Source organism: Microtus pennsylvanicus, chromosome 10 (assembly GCF_037038515.1).
Source record: "Microtus pennsylvanicus isolate mMicPen1 chromosome 10, mMicPen1.hap1, whole genome shotgun sequence".
NCBI classification, from domain to species: Eukaryota; Metazoa; Chordata; class Mammalia; order Rodentia; family Cricetidae; genus Microtus; species Microtus pennsylvanicus.
This window is the reverse complement of record NC_134588.1, coordinates 81,562,579-81,585,276: the sequence shown is the minus strand read 5'-3', so window position 1 is coordinate 81,585,276 and position 22,698 is coordinate 81,562,579. Positions and strand designations below refer to the sequence as shown.

At 38.1% G+C, this 22,698-nt stretch overlaps 1 protein-coding gene and 1 non-coding gene across 2 annotated transcripts in view; both read left to right on the top strand.

Moving 5' to 3' along the window:
* Positions 1-22,698, top strand: part of Parg (poly(ADP-ribose) glycohydrolase) — a 104,195-nt gene that overhangs the window by 5,190 nt on the left and 76,307 nt on the right. The window contains exons 2-7 of the mRNA XM_075988771.1: positions 3,461-3,527; positions 4,481-5,440; positions 6,786-6,969; positions 10,574-10,696; positions 10,818-10,901; positions 14,798-14,872. Coding sequence (XP_075844886.1) covers positions 3,461-3,527; positions 4,481-5,440; positions 6,786-6,969; positions 10,574-10,696; positions 10,818-10,901; positions 14,798-14,872 — 1,493 coding nt within the window. The remainder of the gene's footprint in view (positions 1-3,460; positions 3,528-4,480; positions 5,441-6,785; positions 6,970-10,573; positions 10,697-10,817; positions 10,902-14,797; positions 14,873-22,698) is intronic.
* Positions 17,482-17,609, top strand: LOC142859246 (small nucleolar RNA SNORA77). Its single transcript, XR_012912160.1, has one exon. It is a non-coding gene; the product is annotated as a small nucleolar RNA SNORA77 (small nucleolar RNA).

The window sequence follows — 22,698 nt, the reverse complement described above, 5'->3', positions numbered from 1 at the left end:
AAAGAGTGAGGCTGTCCTTTCTCTAGGGTTCAAACGAGGACTGGGGAACATTTGATTCGCAGGATATATTGTTACTTCTTCACCTTCCTTTCCCCATTCATCCTTTTGGCAGGCTCCAGGAATCATAATTGGAAGCCTGAAGCTAGGAGGATATACTTCCATGCTGGGCTTCAGGAGGCAGACAGCTGTCTTCAGCTTCTCTGGAACAGGCCTCCTGGGCTTTCATCACTTGAAGTTTGGGTTCTGTGGACTACTTCATGTGGATGAGAAGAGTGTCTTAGTCACTGTTCTATTGCTGTGAAGAGACACCATGACGAAGGCAGCGCCTATAAAAGAGCATTTAACTGGGGGTTTGCTACAGCCTCAGAGGCGTATTCCATTATCATCATGGAGGGGAGCATGGCACTAGAACAGTAGCTGAGAGTTATATCGTGATGCAGGCAGATAGAGACATCGGGCCCGGAGCTGGACTTTGAGATTTCAAAAGCCCATCTCCAGTGACACAGTTCCTCTAACAATGGCACACCTACTCCAACAAGACTATACCCCTTCTTGTCCTTCTAAATTTCTCAAATAGTGCCATGATGATTAAACATTTAAATATATGAGATTCTGGTGACCATTTTTTTTTTTTTTGGTTTTTCGAGACAGGGTTTCTCTGTGGCTTTGGAGCCTGTCCTGGAACTAGCTCTGTAGACCAGGCTGGTCTCGAACTCACAGAGATCCGCCTGCCTCTGCCTCCCGAGTGCTGGGATTAAAGGCGTGCGCCACCATCGCCCGGCCCCATTTTTATTCCAACTACCTAATGATTAAGCATTCATATATATAAGATTGTGGTGACCATTTTTATTCAAACCACCACTAGGAGCCTAGCTATCGCAGCCTCACATCTAATCCTAATATTACAGAAGGTTTTAAATTCTAGACTGGTTCCAAAAATGGTGTTTCAGCAGTTTACTGGTTTGAAATTTGAGGATTTTTCTAAACTGTCCTTTCTATGGTTTGTGTAGACTTAGTGTCCCATACCTGGAATGCTTGCGGTAAGAAATGATTCAGATGGAGTTTTTAAGATTTTTGGAAGAATTGCATAGACCAAACTGGTTAATCTAATCTGAAAATTTTAAAATCTGAAATGTTTCAAAATTAGCATTAGAACTCAAAAGTTGGATTTTGAAGATCAGGGACACTGAACCCATTTGATAGAATTAAATAGAAAAAGAGCAATAGAAAAAGTTTCATCTTCAAATCATCCTCTTGCTTTCTGACAATGATAAATCACAAAGAGTGACTTAATGAAAGAAGGATTTATGTAAATTACTTTTTTGTGGGTTTTCTTTTTTTTTTTGTGTGTATGTTTTTTGCTTGTTTTTTTGTTTTGTTTTGTTTTGTTTTGTTTGAGATGGGGTTTCTCTTTGTAACAACCCTAGCTGTCCTAGAACTCTCTCTTGTAGACCAGACTGGCCTTGAACTCACAAAGATCTACCTGCCTCTGCCTCCTGAGTGCTGGGATTAAAGGTGTGCACTACCATCGCCCGTCTGTAAATTACTTTTTGTAAAGCAAACCATTTAAAGAGTACTAATCAGGGGGCTGAAGAGATGGCTCAGAGGTTAAGAGCATTGCCTGCTCTTCCAAAAGTTCTGCATGGTGGCTCACAACCATCTGTAATGAGGTCCGGTGCCCTCTTCTGGTCTGCAGGCATACACACAGACAGAATATTGTATACATAATAAATAAATAGAATACTAATCAGAGCTGGGCGGTGGTGGTGCATGCCTTTAATCCCAGCACTCGAGAGGCAGAGGCAGGCGGATGTCTGTGAGTTTGAGGCCAGCCTGGTCTACAAGAGCTAGTTCCAGGACAGGCTCCAAAGCTACAGAGAGACTCTGTCTCAAATAACCAAAAGGAAAAAAAGAAAAATACAAATGCATCTATGACTTAAGTGTTTAGATTCTTAATATTGCCACTTTGAGAACTGAGAATGTTTAAGATTTAATGCAAAGTGACACATGCAGTTCCTGTCCTGTACATTAAAAACTGAAAGGGCATGTGTTTCTAATGGTTATATAAAATGTGATTGCATCCCCACTCCTAAGTTAATCATTTTTATTTTTGCTGCTGGTCATATCTATTTAGTCATTTCTCTGACATCTCAAATTTAGTATCTGCAGAATTTCCTAATCATACCCCCCCCATACCTAATTCTCCTATTTCCCATATTTCTACTCAGTGTTGTTATGACCATTTAGGTCTTTGAAGCTTCAAGCTTGAAGTCTGTAATGACTACTCAGTTTTGCTTATCTCATAAGAAGTTATTTTGTGCCTCAATCAGTAATTTTTCAATCTAGTTGATTTTTTATTTTTTTCTTTTTTATTTTCTTTCTTCCTTTTTAAGAATTTCAGTTCTCATTCTTCCATCACGCTCACAGAGATTCTGATTTAGTAGGTGTGGGCATGGTCCTAGGATCCATTTATTGCTTCTCATGACTCAGGTGACTTGGAACTCCTGACTCAGACCAGTAGCTTTCTCGCTGATGTCCATTGGTGAGCACTCTCTTTGCCTCCAGGTTATCCATTATGAATGACTATAGGCTTCTTAACTTTGAATGCTGGAATCATGGCTCTAAGTGTGACTTCTGACCATCCTTTTGTGCCTCTCTAACTATGGTCTTAGTTTCACTTTTTCTTGTCCTGAATTTTCTTTTTTTTGTGACAGGATTTCTCTGTAGCTTTGGAGCCTATCCTGAAACTAGCTCTTGTAGACCAGGCTGGCCTCATACTCACAGAGATCCGCCTGCCTCTGCCTCCCGAGTGCTGGGATTAAAGGCGTGCACCACCACTGCCCAGCCAGAAATACTATAATTCTTGATCAAGACCTCTTTTAATAGTTTTTAAAAACTAACATTTTTTTAAACATATACCACATAGTGTCCTAATACTTTACATAAATTATTAATAATTTAAACTTCATGTTAACTCCATGGAAGATGCTGTTCGTGTACATAGTTTCCAGGTGAAGAATCTCAGTTGGAAAAAAGGTTCTTTCACTCAGTCACAAAGAAAGCCAGTGAGGTAGCCATGATTTGAATCCAACCTTTTTCTTTTTCTTTTTTTTTCTTTTTTTTTTTTGAGACAGGGTTTCTCTGTAGCTTTGGAGCCTGTCCTGGAACTAGCTCTTGTAGACCAGGCTGGCCTTGATCTCACAGAGATCTGCCTGCCTCTGCCTCCCAAGTGCCAGAATTACAGATGTGCACCACCACCGCCCAGTTTAGGAAAACACTTTCAAATCTGCACTGTGCATATTAGCTGTTCCTGTCTTATCTTTTAATGCTTGAAGTTTGAAAAAGTAGCTGCTCTGTTTAACCTGCAGAGTCTAGCAAAAGGCCTAATATGTATAATAGGCCATATGTTTTCTATTTGAATTTGTATATATATTTAACTTTTAATTTTAATTTCTTATAGTTTTCAAACAGAAGACAATTACCACTTGGATGGATACTAAAGGAACCAAGACAATTGAGTCAGAAAGGTATAAACAAAAATTTTTTTTTAAGATTTTATTTATTATGTATACAATGTTCTGCCTGCATGTGCGCCTGCAGGCCAGAAGAGGGCACCAGATCTCATCACAGGTGGTTGTGAGCTGCCATGTGGTTGCTGGGAATTGAACTCAGGACCTCTGGAAGAGCAGTCAGTTATGAACCATCTCTCCAGCCCAGTACAAAGACATTTCTATATGGATAAATGAAGAGTGAAATGGTGGGGTTGTTTTATCTTGCTTTTTGTTTTTAATTTCTTTGTATTTTTCTTCATCTACCTTTAACTTTTTTTTTTCTTTCTTTTTTCTTTTATTTGGTTTTTCAAGACAGGGTCTCTCTATGGCTTTGGAGCCTGTCCTGTAACTAGCTCTTGTAGACCAGGCTGGCCTCAAACTCACAGACATTCACCTGCCTCTGCCTCCCGAGTGCTGGGATTAAAGGCATGCACCACCACTGCCCACCCCTTTATTAATTTTTTAAAGTTTGTTTATTTTTTAGTTTTTAATACGTAGAGACCTTCATTTGTTTGTGAGATAAAGAGATTAAAGTTAAATGGTTTCTGACTTTTAAGATACTCATATACAGTAGTGGTTATAGGCTACTGCTTCATGAGGTAAATACGTCGTGAAGGTGTGAGCAAGTAAGTAAAGATATGAGTGGTGGCCAGCATGTAGAAGAATGAAGTCACCAGCTTTGGCTGGTCTTTGAAGGAAAAAAGGATTAAACAGAAGGTAACCTTAAGATTTGAAGAAGGGTGGGTGTTTATCAGGCACAGCGCTGAGGAAGGGCATCATGGGTACTTGAGCGAAAGTGCAGAGCGGGGAAATGATGCGCTGCGTGTTTAGCCATCACAAGAGTAAACTTTTCACTATGGTGTTCAGTAGTTTAGCTACTTTGATTTTTTTTTAATAAATTGGTTTTATTTCTTTCTGTTCTCTTGTAGTAAAGAAAACAACAATATAAGGATAGACTCCATGATGAGTTCTCTGCAAAAAGATAACTTTTACCAACATAAGATGGAAAAATTGGAAAATGTTCCTCAGCTTAATCTTGATAAATCACCGATTGAAAAGAACACACAGTATTTAAGCCAGCAGCAGAATGCAAGTATGTGTAAGTGGCAAAATGAAGGGAAGCATGCAGAACAGCTTTTGGCAAGTGAGCCTCCAACAGTATCCCTGGTACCAAAGCAGCTTAGTAATGCTAACATTGAGCAGTCACCCCAAGCTGATGACCACAGTGACACAGATAATGAAGAAGATAGAGACAGTCAGCAGTTTCCTACACCTGTAAAGCTTGGAAACACAAAGCAGACAGTGGGAGATGAGCAAGCCAGAAGCTGCTGTAAGTGCAGTGGGTCTTGCCACTCCTTGAAAGACTGCACAGGCTGTCAGCAGGAGGTGGATGTGGTACCCGAGAGCCCTTTGTCAGATGTTGGTGCTGAGGACATTGGAACTGGGCCAAAAACTGACAACAAATTGATTAGACAAGAAAGTAGTCTAGGTGATTCTCCTCCATTTGAGAAAGACAGCGAGCCGGAGTCACCAATGGATGTAGACAATTCAAAAAACAGTTGCCAAGACTCAGAAGCTGATGAAGAACCAAGTCCAGGCTTTGATGAGCAAGAAGATAGTTCCTCCCAAACAGCAAATCAGCTTTCAAGTTGCCAAGCCAGAGAAGCTGACTGCGATCTTAAGAAACGGCATTTGACTAAGGGAAGGGAAGTTAGGTTACATTTCCAGTTTGAAGGAGAGACTCATGCTGGAACCAGTGATTTAAATGCCAAGCCATCTGGAAACACTTCTAGCCTTAATGTAGAATGTAGAAGTTCCAAGCAGCATGGAAAGAAGGATTCTAAAATCACAGATCATTTCATGAGAATTCCCAAATCAGAGGACAGAAGGTAATTCCCCTCCCTCCCATTTAGGAGTTTCCCTCCAATAGTGTAGTATGTTTTTTTTTTTTTTTGTCTTTTTTTTTTTTGATTTTTCGAGACAGGGTTTCTCTGTAGCTTTTGGTTCCTGTCCTGGAACTAGCTCTTGTAGACCAGGCTGGTCTCGAACTCACAAAGATCCGCCTGCCTCTGCCTCCCGAGTGCTGGGATTAAAGGCATGCGCCACCACCGCCCGGCTGTGTAGTATGTTTTTAAATTTTGTAGGGGGAATTAAGAAAGTAACTACTGTTAATTAAATAGTTGCCTTTTATTAACTATTTATACAAATTAAAGTCTAGATTTCTTTTTTTAAAATATTTATTTATTTATTTTTGGTTTTTCGAGACAAGGTTTTTCTGTAACTTTGGAGCCTGTCCTAGAACTAGCTCTGGTAGACCAGAACTAGCTGGCCTTGAACTCACAGAGATCTGCCTGCCTCCTGTGTGTTGGAATCAAAGGTGTGCGCCACCACTGCCTGGCTAAAGTCTAGATTTCAAAGTGGAAATTCTAAAAAGGCCAGAAGCAGAAAACAAGGAGAGATTTGTATTGGTAGTCAGTTTTAGTTTCATGAACTTTCTTATGGAATTTATGAAAATTATTAGATGAAAATATTGGATTGACTATAACTGTTATTTAACATTTGTTTAGGGTTTTTTTTTTTTTAATGTAATAGCTTCTCTAATGCTCTGACAGAAAAACCAGGTAATACTCTGTTTTGTAAATGAGAAAGCTGAGATTTAGGTTAGAAAATTCACTGAAATCCTATAAGGATATTTTTTCATATATATTTGAATACACCCTTGTATTTTTGCCATTATTCCATGAGGAATTTTAAACCTTGCTCGGTTTTTTAAGATGTGTTTTGTAGCTTATGATACTAAGTTTACTTTTTTGAAATGGTTATATGAAGACCAGAGAAGTAACTGAGTCTCTGATCTGTGACTTATTTCTGTTTTTTTTTAATATTTATTTATTATATATACAGTATGCATGTATGCCTGCAGGCCAGAAAAGGACACCAGATCTTATTACAGGTGGTTGTAAGCCACCATGTGGTTGCTGGGAATTGAACTCAGAACCTTTGGAAGAACAGCCATTGCTCTTAACCTCTGATCTATTTCTCCAGCCCCTCATTTCTGTTTTAAAAGGAGATTTGTATGTTTGAAAGTTTCTTAAGCTCTTGGGTTTTAATATAAGGTTTTAAAGTTGTCCTTGTAAAGCAAGTATAGCACACTTTAGACAGTAATATTTTTCGTAAGTTTTGTGCTTGTATATCTAAGAAAACTGAAACAGTCCATATTTTTCTTAACCTTAGAAAAGAACAATGTGAAGTCAGACATCAAAGAACAGAAAGGAAGATTCCTAAATACGTTCCCCCTCACCTTCCTCCAGACAAGAAGTGGCTGGGAACTCCTATTGAGGAAATGAGGAAAATGCCTCGGTGTGGGGTTCGCTTGCCTCTCTTAAGACCATCTGCTAACCACACAGTGACTGTTCGGGTGGGTATTCTTACCTGTGAGCAAAAATTTTTGTTTCATTTTTTTTCTTTCCAGTTGACTACTCACTATATGTTAGTTATTATTATTTTGTAAAATAAAAAAGTTCAAAATTGTTTATGGTTTAGTGCAGTCTCCATCTTGGTCTTAGATTCTCTGGTCATTCCCTGTCACCACCTCAGAAGTATTTAGACTCAGCATGTCTAAAACCAGTCTCACTTTTTGTTAAGTTGTGGTAAAATGCACATAGCACAAAGTTTACCACTGTAATGATTTTTATGTTTGTGATTCAGTGACATTAAGTGTGTTGACAGTGTTGTACAACCACCACTGATACCCATTCCCAGACTTTTCATCTTCCCAAATAGGAATTCTGTTTCTGTAAAGCAACAACTCCTGCTTTTTGTAGCTCTGTACCTACTTTTGCATTTTTTGTGGCATATTTCCCAGGGTCTACATTGCAGCTTTAGGTTCATTATCTTCATTTCTGTCAGAGGAAGCTTGCAGGAACTCTGACCTTGTCACGTGCTGCTTGACTTTCAGGCTTTGGTTTGAAACCTCATTAGAAACCCTACCATGTTTATAACTTGGATAGTACGTGCATGTGAAGTCATTGACAGTGCCGAGGTCTGTTGCTGGCGAGAGATGCATGGAATTACCCTGAACTATATTTAGCAGCTTTGAATCCTCTGACTTAACCAAGGAAAGCGATTCACTAGTGACCTTGTGCAGGCTGGAACTCTGGGTCTCCCTTCTCCTGCAGCCACCTGGGAAAACTGTTGTGGTTTGTTTGTTTGTTTGTTTGTTTGTTTGTTTTGAATCTTTGAGCTTGTGGTAGATGATATCTTGGCTAGATAAGGACTTGTAGTTTTTGAGAAGCCCTTGGGTATCTTCCTTATTGTCCAAGGACAAAGTACTTGGCCTCTTTTTAGTGATGCTACTTTAGTAGCAGTACCTTCCTGTCCCCAAATTTCTATGTGCTATTTTTGCCTAAATTATTAGCTTTTCAGATCTTTTTTGTTCTCTGTTCTTACTGTAAGTATGGTTAATGCAGCCAGCATGACTCATGCCACAGCCCATTGTTCTGCTGCCTTAAAATTTCATTTATCATTGGATAAATCAGTCTTGCCATTTTAAAACTCAAGCTCAGAGAAAGCCTTAGGAAATAGAAACAAGTTATTTACCAGAATTAAACGCAAATGGCTTCTAGGCCGATTTGCAGGAGAGTCCTTATTTCTGTCTGCATTCATCAATACAGCTTCTGTCCACACTCCAATCAGCTTTCTGGTTTTCTCAACTACCAGACTTACCCGTTAAGCCATTTATAGAACTCTTAAGTTTTCTCTAGCTTGTGTCTCCGAACTTTGTCCATAAACAAACAAAAAAGTTTCTGAACCACATGAGATACTGCACTTCTTGGTACCAACTTTCTTTTGTGGTCAGATTTCTGTGAGTGTGACAAAATACTTGAGATGATAAACTTATAGGAAGCAAGGTTTATTTTGGCTCGAGAGTTTCAGAGTCCTCAGTGTGATTGCTTTTATCTGTTGTGCAGGCCTGTGGCTATTTAGAATGTCACAGTAAGAGAGCACGAAGAAGGAGATCTGTTAATCTCTTGGCATCCTGGAAATCAAGAAGAGATAGGAAGAAATCAGAGACTTACTTCCACTAGGACTGGTATCAAAAGTTCCACCACCTTCCATAGTACTGGGGTCTGGGTGTTAAGCCTTTAATATATGGTCCTTTAGGTGGTGCTCCAGGTCAGAATGAACAGAAATAATACTCTGTGACCAGTGCCTTTCTACCCTCAGTTAGCTTCCTTTTCTTCCTTAGCATTCGGCTGTACTGTCACTACCTTAAATCTCTCAGCTCACCTGATTGAATCTTTCTAGAATAGGTCATTATAATACCATATACCTCTCATTAATAGCATATTATACTTTAAAAAAATTTTATGTGATTATTTTCTGCAGTGAAATATAACATTTGGATAAACCCAGAAAACATTCTGATAAGTGAAGATGACAGACCAAAAAACCTACATGTTGTATGTTTCCATTTATTTGAAATAGCTAGAATAGGCAAAATGAAAATCTGTTATATTCCTCAAAGATTTATTTAATGCTAATTGTGATAGCTTTGTATATGTTTACAGTGGCACACACATACACATATATATGTGCATGCCAAGTTCTACCTTACATTTTCTAGTGGAAAAAAATTAAATAGTTATTTCTCAAGAAATTTAATTTTCGTGACAAAAGGAAATACCTGTATTGGGGCTAGGGAGATGGAACAGTTGTTAAAGTAATTGACACATAAGCATGAGGACCTGTTTGGATCCCAACACTCATATAACAACGAGGTGAGATCTAGAGAAAGGGTTCAGCAACAAGTGCACTTGCTCTTACAGAAGACCTGTTTGCTTCTCAGCACCGCACTGGGCAGCTCACAGCGGCTTATAACTCCAGTTCTGGGGGATCAGATACCCTCCTCAGGCCTCCTGAGACACTCTTAAACATATGGCATATAGACACAGAACATTCACACATAAATGAAAATTGAATCTTAAAAAAGCAAAGTTTGGTGTGACAGTGCTTACCTGTAATCCTATCAGTGGGGACGGAGTAGTGGAAACAGGAAGATTCTTGGGGTTAACTGGCCAGGCAACCTTTCTAGCCAAATCAGTCAGCTCCAGGTTCAGTAAGAGACTGAATTCAGGTAGATGGCTCAGTGGGCTGCGCAAGCCTGACAACCTGCCTTTGATCCCCAAAACCAATGTAAGTAAGGTTTCCTGCTCTCTAAACCCACTTGTGGCACATATATGCCCACATACATGTATCATACATACACACTCACCCCCACACACAATAGTGATACTAGTGTTTAAGTAAAGTGCATAGTGACAGAGGAAGACACCTAATATTGACCTATAGCCTCTGGCCTTTACATGCATGTGCACATTCCTGCACATGCAATCTGTCCTCTTGTGAACACTAACACACACACACACCAAGAAAAAAAACCAAACAAGTGTTGTCCAGTATGATAGTGGTTTAATAAAGAACTATATTAACTTCTTACTTAAAAGTTCCTAAAGACTTCACGGTGGTGAGGAAAATAAAGATGAGAATTCAGGTTTAAATTGATAAAGGAAAAGTAAGAAGATGATAACTGCCATTAACTGTATTAAAAGAGAGAAGATAGTATATATGCAAACATTTGATATGGAAGAATTTGCTGCTTCTGGACTTAGGTTTCTGACTTGTCTCAAATAAATGGCATTTTGGTGAGAACTTGAGCAAAGACTCTAAAACTCAGGCTATTTTCAAAGATGGAGGAGGGTTTTCGAGGGAGTCAGTATCTGGAGCTGCTGGAGTGGGAGGAGGGAGATAGGAAGTGTGGGCATGTCAGGGTCTAAGAGTGTGCTAAAACTTCTCAGGACATGGTGATTGTGGTGATTGTGAGAGGTGAGGTGTGGTGGCAGTTTAAGAGGGACTCGTGGCGTCCTGGAAACTGGTCTCACTGCAGCATTTATTTAGGCTGCTTTGTAGACAGAGCTTAGTTTCTATGTACTTACGGTTTTCCTATTTACTCTGTATTTCAGGTAGACCTCCTGCGAGCAGGAGATGTCCCGAAACCTTTTCCAACACATTATAAAGATTTGTGGGATAACAAGCATGTTAAAATGCCTTGTTCTGAGCAAAACCTGTACCCTGTGGAAGATGAGGTAAATAAAAAAACAGAAGTGTTTTAGTCTCAGGGCCATGGTTTAGCTTTGTTTGGCTTTTGGATTGTGATGCAGAACAGCTTCAAATGCTTTGATCTTGCCTATTTTCTTCTTCTGTAAGAATGGTGAGAGAACTGCAGGGAGCCGGTGGGAGCTCATTCAGACTGCACTTCTCAACAAATTCACACGACCCCAGAACCTGAAGGTACGTCCTCTTCCAGTCCTGTCTCCTACGTAGCTCTAAGAGATAGGTTCTTTAATTTATCCCTCAGACAGTTTTCGATCATAATGGCCTAGACCCAGATGACAGCAGGTCTTCATATGCAGTGTTTGTTTTCTGTTACTTAGGAAGGCTTGGCAGAATTCTTGGTTTCCGTAGTAATACTAATAGAGTAGCAGAGTTGGGATTATAAATGACTTGCCTAGAGCTGCATAGGATAATTTGGTAAACCAGCAATAAGACTTCAGTTTCTTGATTCTCCAGTTTCCCTCAGCTTAAGCCTAATTTTGTTTGTTTTAAAATTATCATGCTATTACAATGTATTTAATAGGAAATCAAGAAAGAATTATGACCTCAGCACTTTTGCCTAAAGGAAAACTGTACCTGCCAATGATTAAAATATACATCAAATATTCTATTTTTATTGCCATTATTACTTTAGGAGTTTAATTATTTATTAGTTTTACATATGCGCAGTAATTTAATTTTTTATTTAAGAGCCTAGGATAATCATTAGATTTTTTTTCCCCTAATATCTACAGTAGGCATGAACATGCAAGTTTTGTTAGAGAAATAGCCAAAAAAGCATAAAGCTTATATGAATTGTGGCACATGTGCCTGTGCTTTGTGAAAATGGTGTTATTCGTTTCCTTTCAGAGTCCTGATTTGTTAGGGACACTCTTGGGTTTCTTGTTTTCTATCAAATTAATCTTGGGTTTCTTGTTTTCTATCAAATTAATTTAAGCTTGTTAAGAGTTCTGTGGGTTTTCTTCCTATTTTCTTTATATAAAAAGCATTGATATGTGTACAAGTATGTATTTTTAACATTTTATCCCTTTCAAAAAGCTTTTTTTTTTCTTTTGGTTCGTTTGTTTTTCTAGACGGGGTTTTTCTGTGTAATAGCCTTGACTATCCTGGAACTCACAGAGATCCACCCCCTCTGCCTCCCGGGTGCTGGGATTAAAGACGTGTCCGGCCTTACAAACACTTTCTGAGGACACTGCTTGAGTGCTATTTGAAAACACTGTGTTAGGTTCTTTTTGTCCTTCTGATAGGCCTAGTTTTTAGAATTTTCATATTTTTTCTTTACACAATTATCAGAGCATTCTGAATTAGTCTGCTTGTCTTTTCAGCAGTTTCTTGGTGCACCTTGATTACTCTAGGAAGGGGTAATTGCTTTAATGTGGTATTCCCTTTAGTTTATCTTAGCAACAGAACAAGGTAATCTGTCAGAATTTCTTATATCTGCTTTAATTTCTTTGTTCAGAGAATGATAACAAAGGAAGAAAGAAGTAAAGAGTAAGCCTTGTGGTTGTTATAATCTTTCTGCTATTTATTCATTCAATGGTAGATTTGGAGAGTTCAGATATTCAAAGTTTTTTGTTTTTTGTTTTTTTTTAAATATTTATTTATTATGTATACAATATTCTGTCTGCGTGTATGCCTGCAGGTCAGAAGAGGGCATCAGACCTCATTACAGATGGTTGTGAGCCACCATGTGGTTGCCGGGAATCGAACTCAGGACCTTTGGAAGATCAGGCAATGCTCTTAACCACTGAGCCATCTCTCCAGCCCCAGATATTCAAAGTTTAAAAGAGAAACAGTATCCTCAGTACTATTTCTGTTAATAGCGTGCTGGATAATTTGTGCAGATAGGTCCTTATGTTTATTATTGTGAGCTAAAAAGAACTAGAGTAGTTGACGGCTAACTGCAAACTAGCCCCCAGCCCTTCTAGTGAAGAACTCATGGCAGATACTTTGAGGGTTGAAGACTAGAGTAAAAGTAAATCCATTTGGATGCTTTTCCAGCTGTGGTTTGAAAATAATGAATCTATGAGTCAGGCATGGCACCACTCTTTGTGGCTCTAGTCCCAGCACTCAAGTGTGATATGAAGTTTGCTGTGATGTTTGAAACTAGCATGAGCTACAAAATGATTTCCAGGCTAGCCTGAACCACAGTGTGAGACCCTGCTTCAATAAAAAAGAAAGAAGAGAAAATTGTGGGTATAATTAAACATGCTCAGTTTTTTTTCTTACAGTTAGATCTTAAACAACAGAATATGCCTATCTAAATAGCATTTACACTGATTTATCGATTGTAAAGAAACCAAATGTAAAGGAGAGTGTGCCTAATTATATGCAAATACTATGCCGCTTATGTAAGAGAGTTGAGAATACTCAGATTTTGTTATCCTGAAGGAGGCTTGAACCAATCTTCCACAGATGTCATGCAATAATGTTACTGGAGTTAATCTAATTATAAAAGTTGTTGAAGGAATTAGAAAATAAACACTTTTAAATATGTTTTTCTTTATCAACTTTGAGGAATCATAAAAAGCACATTCTTTTGATGTGTTTAATTTGATCAATTGTGACGTTTGTATCTACTGTTGACGTCTCTACCAGTCAAGATACTTCCCATTTCTGTCATACCCCAAAGATTCTCCTTGCCCCTTTATCATTGCCTTTGCCTTCTGCTCTGACCTCAAGTAGTTTGCCCTTTTTTCCACTATAGATTGGTTTACAATTTACACGCGAGGAGCCTCATAATATGTGTGCTGCAGTATTTGATTTAAATGAATTTTGAGATTCACCTATGTGATAAAGTATATGCTTGCATCATTTGTCTATTTGTTTGTAGACATTGCTATTTACCATATCATATAACACGTTGAAACCAGATACCAAAGACTGGAAATAATTCTTTTTTTTAAATATTTATTTATGCATTATGTATACAATATTCTGTCTTGTGTGTATGCCTGAAGTCCAGAAGAGGGCACCATACCCCATCACAGATGGTTGTGAGCCACCATGTGGTTGCTGGGAATTGAACTCAGGACCTTTGGAAGAGCAGGCAATGCTCTTAACCTCTGAGCCATCTCTCCAGCCCTGGAAATAATTCTTTAAACATCTTTTAACTCTTAACAGAAATGTTACTTTATGGCTTATGAAAAAAATAAAAGCTTTTACTTATTTTATCCTATGGTTAATGTTTTTCTGAAGGAACTTGGATATCATTTGATTCCAAGTAAATATGGTATGTTTTTGTAGGTTTAGGCTTTAATGTAGGTACTTGTTCATTGTGTATCATGAAGTTTTTTCCAGGGAGCTTTTTATATATCTTTTTAGTGATAAAGCCATTTAGAACCTTTATAGTAATAATTTAACACGGTGGATTTTAGACTTGTATATTTCTTCACAATAATATTGAATTATTATAATTGTTTATAAATTCTACTTAATTTATTAATAATATAAAATACAATGAAGTAGATGAGAAAAATGGGATAAGATCTAATTATAAATAATAGTTTTTTCTGCGCCAACTAATGGATTGCTTTATGAATATCTTAACTGTGGAAACACGGTGTATAGTATTATTTACTCCAATAGTGAAAACTTAAACCAGTAGATGGCATAGTTTGACTTGCCATTCCATATAAATATATAACTGGTGTGAACTGCTAATGTGCTACCATGTCAGGTTCTCTATAGCTGTGGCTGTTAATTTCTGGGATAAGGTAAAAGTGTGCTTACTTTTTTGCTGTAAAATAATTCAACTGTCACAGGGTTTGAGAAAAGTAAATATAATTTTTCTATACTAACAAAGTTATATTTTATAGTTTATGAAAATAATGGATAGTGTCTGATTTTTGTCCAGTTGGAGTACGTTGTCCCATTTAGAATTCATGTTTTAGGGTAATTATATTTTCTTCCCATTGCCTAACATACCTAATCTCATTTTTCTTATGTGAGTAATAAATTAGTGTACATTCAGAAGGAAGCTTGCTTAAGCATTAAGAAATTTGCTGGAAGCAAATTGTAAAAGATAACTTACATGACTGTGTCATGAGCTTTTTGTCTCTGTTTTTTCCTAGGATGCTATTCTGAAATACAATGTGGCATATTCTAAAAAATGGGACTTTACAGCTTTGGTTGATTTCTGGGATAAGGTAAAAGTGTGCTTATTTCTTTGACTGTAAATGGTACTATTTTTTAAAAAGGTCTGAGGAAAGTACATAGAATTCTTCATTACCAACAAAATTTTATTTTACTTAATGGTTTTCCAAATGCTTGATTTAGGTAGATAATTTGGTACTGAATTTTATTTTATTTCCTTGTTATAGTATTTTTTTACGTCGTTAATACTGATATCATTATTATCAATGTATGTATCTGTTCCGTGACTAGATGTTTTCCTCTTTTGGATTTTTAGACAATGTCTCAAAATTTTCTAGTCTGGGCTGCCCTCAAACTGCTGCCACTGTTTCCTATCTCCTGAATGCTGGGATTACAAATATGAGCCATCACAAAGGTGTTGTGATTTATGTATGAAATCACTATTATGCATATATATAGGCTGTGAAATTTTACCTTGTTTTCATCTACACTATAGTAATGTGTGTATGTGTACACACATACAGTAGTAACATTTCATGTTATAAGTATGTGTCTATGAATATATATCAGATTATTTCTTTAGATAATCCCAGAAATTAGATGTTGAGGTGAAGAGATACAGAAGCATGTATCTCTTGGTAGTCTGCATACATGCTGTAAAGTAATTTTTCCGGAGCTACTGCAGCTTCCTATGTCCTCAGTGTGGTAAGAGCATCACACTAGAACTACCAGCAAGATGAATAGCAGCATCTCTTTGTAAAAAATGGCAGGAAACGTCTTTTAACATTGCATTTTGGAGTGTAGTATGATGGTGCATGTTTATCATCCTAGCAGTAACAAGGCTGAGGCAGGCAGGAGGATCTCCAGTTAAGAACAGCCTGGGTGAATACAGAGAGATCTAGTTGATTCTGAACTATGCAGTAATAGTAACCCTAACCCTAATCTTTTTTTGTTTTTTCAATTAAAATTGCTTTGACCTTTGTACGCTTTTACATGAACATGAGTTTTTGTTCCTTTGAGGTAAATATCCCAAGATGTTTTTAAGTGTATTTTTTAGTTTTAGAAGAAATTGCCAAACTACTTACCAAAAAGAGCTGTCCCAAAAATGACAATATGCTTTTGCTAAGTGACTAAGTTTCCACCCAAGAATAGGTACTTTTATATATAATCTTTCAAAAATTACAATTTGAGTTGTTTATATTTCTCATGTTATTTTGAATCCTTTCAATCATTTATGCTTCATTTGTTAATAATAGAAACAAAATTGTTCTTAGAACATTATAAATTGCAATGTTTAATATTCTGCAGTTTGGTTATATAAGAGAGAATAGTTGTTGAACTGTGAGCGTGGCTACATTGTTACTTCATGCCTTTTTGTCTCTAGCTGTCTTTCAGGAAAATATTTTTGAGGTAATTAAAATCATTACTATTTTTCCATTTCACAAATGAGAGCTGTGATTTTTGAGATGGGCTTGTTGAGCGAAGGTGTCCCTAGTGGAAACAGTCTAGCCCAGTCACATGTACTGTAGTTGTCCTGTGATCGTTTTCTGAGAGCTGATAAAGTTCCTTCCACCTTTCTTTTAACATTTTGTTTCTGCTGACCTCCTCTAAAATGAGGTCACTCTCCCTTTTTATTTCTATGACAGGTGCCTTAAGTTGTCTTTTGGAACTCTCTTAACTTTATTTTTGAACTCTTGGCATGATCTAGCAGGTTAAAGCATTCCTGGTAGAGACTTGAAGGTCTTGACCTTTGTGTCTACCAGGCACTCTAAATACTCATGGTCTTGGCTTTAGATGTGGCCTGGTAGTCAGACTGGCTTTCAGAGTTAGCAAATCAGGAGAATACTAGATGAAAAATGTGTTGAGTAAAGAGATGTTTGTGATGTCTGTTACCAATCCTTCCCAAACACACAGTACCCTCAAATACAATTTCTGTGACATTTCTGACATTTCCTGTGACATTGATAGGTTAAGAATCTCTGTTCTCACCGTGTGGTGGCGGCATATTCATTTAATCCCAGCACTTGGGAGGCAGAGACAGGCAGATCTTTGAGTCTCTGAGTTCAAGGCCAGCCTGATCTACAGAACGAATTCCAGAACAGGCTCCAAAGCTACAGAGAAACCCTGTCTCAAAACAACAACAAAACAAACAAACAAACAAGGAATCTCTGTTCTCTAGGACTTCTGCTTTGTCAGGTGCCAGACAGGAATATTATTTAAAACTTCATATTAATAATGCATTTTGGTTGGGAAGAGACCTGAAACATGAAAATGCAGTTGACGTAGGAGACACTGCACTGCTATCTTTTCATTTTCCAGTGTTGAATTCACAAGCATTATTTGCAAGACTGAATGTTGCGCTTTTGTGCTTTCAGATATTGTATATCTGGATCATGGAGGCCTTGTTAAAATATAGAGTGCTGCCCACTGCCCTCTCTATGGTTCCAACTTCGAAAGTGAGCCTGGGGACTTAAAACTGTATGTTTGTATCAGGTTCCAGAGGTCACATTAGACCCCTGATGGCTTTATAGTATTAGACAGGTTATCTTATTCTTTTGTATGCAGGGGGTCAAATACTTTCTTTGATTACTGTGTAGGTATATTTTAAGGATCTAAGCTAAGCATTACATCTGAAGTCACTCTTTAAAATTCTAGAATACTTGTAGATTCATTCTGCACCTGGCTGCAGCTCCTGTCTGGTACTTTTTTCTGTCTATTTAGAGAAATATTCTGGGGTGCTGTGGCTGCCTCTGTCTATCAGGAGCAATGTAGCTTCCTGGGGACATAGTGAAAAAAAGAAAAAAATTTCTAGAATGCCAATCCAATATTGTTTTATTTTTTAAAAAGATTTGTTTATTTATTATGTGTACAACATTCTGCCTCCATGTATGCTCACACGCCAGAAGAGGGCGCCAGATCTCATTACAGATGGTTGTGAGCCACCATATGGTTGCTGGGAATGGAACTCAGGACCTCTGGAAGAGCAGCCAGTGCTCTTAACCACTGAGCCATCTCTCCAGCCCCCTATTGTTTTATTTTTTAAAAAATGATTCTGTCTTAGGTACATTGAATGTGCAGCTTTAATGTTTTAATACTTTAAAATGAACAAATAAATATGTTGATTCCTAAATTCTACATCATTGGCTATTTTTATAGAATAGGTCCTAGTAATAAAATTATCAGGTCAAAGTGTATTGTGATTTCAGTGTGAAATGTCTGCAAAGATCTGTTTTGAACACTTGGTTTCTAGCTGATAGCCCTGTCTTAAAAGGTTGTAGGACCTTTTGGGTATGAAGTTGGCTGGCAGAGGTAGGACTTAGAGGCATGGAGATGGTCACATGTCGTGTTTTACACTTCTGGGGGCTACAAATATGAGCTGATCTTTTTGCTGTTGTTGTTTTTGTTTTTCGATACAAGGTTTCGCTGTAGTTTTGGAGCCTGTCCTGGAACTAGCTCTTGTAGACCAGGCTGGCCTCAAACTCACAGAGATTCACCTGCCTCTGCCTCCCGAGTGCTGGGATTAAATTAGGCGTGTGCCACCACCATCTGGCTGTATGAGCCAATTTTAGCCATCCATGCCTTCCCTGTTATGATAGGTATAATACCCTCTGAAACCATAAGCCAAAATAAACCTTCTCTTAAGTTGTGTCTTGTTATATATTTGATTTCAGTGTTGAGAAAAGTAACTAGTGCAGAACACTGGCTCTAGGAATGGTGCCATTAGTACTATAAATTGGACCGTGAGGCCTTTGAAATCATTTGTAGGAGAAATGAAAAAGTTTGAAGCTGTGGGCCCTGGTATGCTTCTTTTTTTTTTATTTAAATTTTACTGTTTATTATTTACTAGCAACCTTGGAAAGAGACAGTTTCATCAGACCTCACTGCAAGGCAGGGATCCAGGAATAGCTCGTTAGTCCGCGAAGGATTTTCTAATGGAGCATTCTAGTGTTGGTGCAAAAGACCAGAATGCTGATAGAAGTGCAGTCCTGAAGTTATAGGGGAAACGGGATTCATCTGGGATCTGGACTAGAGAAGCCATTTTTATTAGAGCTAGGCAAAACAAATTGACTACTTTCTGTTGTGTCCTGAAAACTGGGTGAAGAAATTCAAAAATAGTCAACTAAGGAAATTTCAAGACAGCATAGCATTCAGGTTGTGGTGCAATTATTGCTCAATATGTTTAGTATAATTATTACTCATTGTGTTTGGTGGGGTTTATAATAAAATTCAAAACAAAACACGGAGCAGAAAGATGTGAAAAAATGTGTAGGAAAAGAGTGAATTGGGTTAGAGTCATAGAAGATAATGTAGAGTCTGTATTATAAAATCTTAGTATAATTAACTACAGTTCATCTTGGGACAATAGTAAAGATACCTGGAGGGCAAGACCCCAGCTGTTGATGTTTCAGCTTATAAAAATGCAAATTCATTTCAAAGGAGAATTCCCAAACAAAGAGAATTTTCTGGGTATCCTGTTTGCCCAGTACTCCCCATGGCCATATTTTTCTCAGGTTCATCCGGGGAAGTATTTAAATGCCACTGCAGCTTGTGATAGAAGGGACCCAGCTACATTTTTAGCTAGGAGCATAACTTAGTGTTTTCTGCATGGAGCTACTTTTATAGGCATGCAAGATGCAAATGCTAGAGGGTTGTGGAGAGATACATGAAGGTTCCAGAAAACCTGCTTAGCTACCGATGTAGCAGTCAGACTCCCTGCATGGATGTCCTGATAGCCTGTATGTAGTGGAGGTATGTTGTTGACGCCAGGCATTAAGTGTGATTCCAGAATTGTTAGCCCTGGCAACCCAAACTTGGCCACCCATCTTCAATAGGCTATATGGCTGAGCAGTTAAGAGTCCTGGTTGTCTTTACAGAGGACCCAGGTTCAATTCCCAGCACTCACATGGTAGCTTACAACTGTCTGTAACTCCAGTTCTAGGGGATCTGATACCGTCACACCAATGCAATAAAATAAAGTAAAATAAATTTTTAAATAAATATATATATAAAACAGAATTTTATCAGTTATAATATCAGTGTGATATGAAACTTCTGATTTAAATAACATGACTTCTCAGACTCTAAATAATTTTAATATTATTGGGATTTATAATTAGATTATAAGGTTGACAACTTGCCTTTTATAATTTGAGATTCTTTCCTGTTTATATCTTCTATGTACTATAATTTTTACAGACCTAAAGAAATTCTTCAGTTGCTTTTAAGGAAAAAAGAAAAACCTTTTATATTATTTATTGACGAGAAGACCTCCATATATCAAAAAGGAATTGTTGCTTATTGTATCCTTACTTTTCTGAAATCTAAATCTAATATCCAATTCAGAGAGAAAATTGTAAATAGTTTTAAAGATATATACTTGAAATGGGAATAGATTTGAATTTGATCAGTTCCTAAGCAAGTAGGTGAATGTAACTATTTACTGGATATCGGAAAGATTATTAGACTCCAAAACCTGTATGCTTTCTATTATAATGATGTTTGTCTTTGGTTTTATTGCTGTGAAGAGACAACCATGACCACGGCAACTCTTCTAAAGAAAACATTTAATTGAAGGAATCAGCTTATAGTTCAAAGTTTAGTTCATCATCATCATGGTAGGGAACATGGTGGCAAGCTGGCAGACATGGTGCCGGAGGAGTAGCTGAGAGTCTTACTTATATCTTGGAGGCAACAGGAATTCAACCGAAACACTGGATGGTATCCTGAGCATAGGAAACCTCAAAGCCCACCCCATAGTGACACACTTCCTCTAACAAGGCCATACCTACTCCAACAAAGCCACACTTCCTAATAGTGCTTTTCCCTATGATTATGGGAGCCAGTTACATTCAGACTACTACAATGTTTTCCCCTACAGAACACTAAATACCTCTGTACATAATACACTTTATTATGCAAGATAAAGTATTGCTTGTCAGCTTTATCATTAGAAAGGGACATTGGACATGTCCATAAATGAGTATAATAATTAAGTAGCATAGCAGAAGAAATATTCTGATAGGACCTGGTATGCCACGGAAGGACAAAAGAATTATATTTAGGGTCAGTGGACAAAAGCATATAGAAGATATACCTCTTGGTTAGTTGAGAGTATGTATAGAAATACAGTTAAAGGAAATACATCTATTAAGTGAATAACAGGTTGGTTTGGTGGCGTCATTGTCTATTTTGGCAGCGTTTAGAATCACCTAGAAACAAGCCTCTGGGCATGCTTGTGAAGGATTAGATTAGTTACTTTAGGTTAGTTCTTGGGGGAATAGCCACTTTAACCTTGGGTGGCACTATCTCATGGGTCCTGGACTGAATAAGAGAGAAAGCAAATGAAGCAGTAACATCTGTTTTGACTGTGACTGCAGTATAGTGATGTGTCTGAGGACTGCTTCCCTGATTACTGCCCCATCATGATGGACTGTATCCTGACCGTGAGCCAAAATAAGCACTTCTTTCCTCAAGCTGCCTTTGTTAGGCAGCAAGGCAGGTAACAGAGGAAAGAGGTATGGAGGAGACCTTGGGGCTGTTGCTGATAGACTTGACCATGTGGTTCTTAGGCCATTGGAATTGCTTTGCAGGAGAAATGTGAAGAGTTTAGAACTTTGGACTGGAAAACCCTTGGCTACAATGATTAACAGAGCTTAATGGGTCATTCTGTTGGGAGCTTTGGAGACAAAAATGTGAAAATGTGCACCCACCGTGTGGGTCTGGCTCATGAAGTCTCAGCAGGGAACAAAGACTGTACTGACTGGGTTAGGGAAAAATAGGTGTTCTGATAATGATTCTGCCTGTGCTCATCGTGAATCCTGAGAGGCTGAGTAAGGCTGAATTTAAAGGTAATGGGCTAGTTTATTTGGCAAAGACAATTTGAAGAAAGGATAGCCTTCAGTTTGCAGCATGGTTACAGCTCACTGTCTTACTAGGTCTGTGAGAGAGTAGAAAGTAGATCAGGAAAACAAGAAAAATGTGAAGTTTGTCAAGGAATGGAAGTCTTAACTTTTTGAACAAGGAAAGTGCAGATGAAGAAGATCTGTTAAGTTAAGAAGATAAGTTTCTTTAACTACAGGAAAAGTGTCCCAGGGACAGGACTCCCACCTAAGGCACACGTGAAGTGCAAACCTGTTTTCTCTCCCTGACTCCCCAGAGTCAGCACACAGCAGCCAATGCAGCAGTGCTCCAGTGGGCCAGGCCTTCTCCCAAGCTGGCAACAGAACTTGACAACATTGACTTTTTGGTACTAGTTTTTTAACCATGAGCTATGTAAGATTTGGGTGGGGAGGGCTGAGGTTCACAGAAATCTTCTGTGCCACAGTTCCAGAGAATGCCTGAGGCCTGGCAATGCCTGACAAGGTAGTAGTAACCTTGCGGAGTTCAGAAGAGGGCATCAAATTCCCCTGGAATTAGCATTAGAGAGGATTGTGAGCCACTGTATAGGTGCTAGGAACCAAGTACAGGGTCTTTGCAAGAACACCAAGTGCTCTTAACTGCTGGGATGTCTCCAGTCCTTTTCTAAGAACTTTGCATATTTGCACTTATGCTCATGTACATTACTCATTTTTTAAAATGTGTTTTTGGTTTTGAATCAGGGTCTCACTTTTGTAGCCCTGGCTGTCCTGGAACTCACTTTGTAGACCAGACTGATCTCCAAAGCACAGAGTTCCACCTGCCTCTGCCCGAGTGCTGGGGATTAAAGGCATACACCACTACACTTGGCTTTACTTTACTCATTTTACATTAAATTTTGCATATAATATGAGTTAAGAGCTCAGTTTTATTATACTCTAAATCTAAAAAAAAATATTTAGTGTGCTGTGTGTGTATACAGGGACACATCTACACACGAACATAATGTGGAGGTCAGAGAACC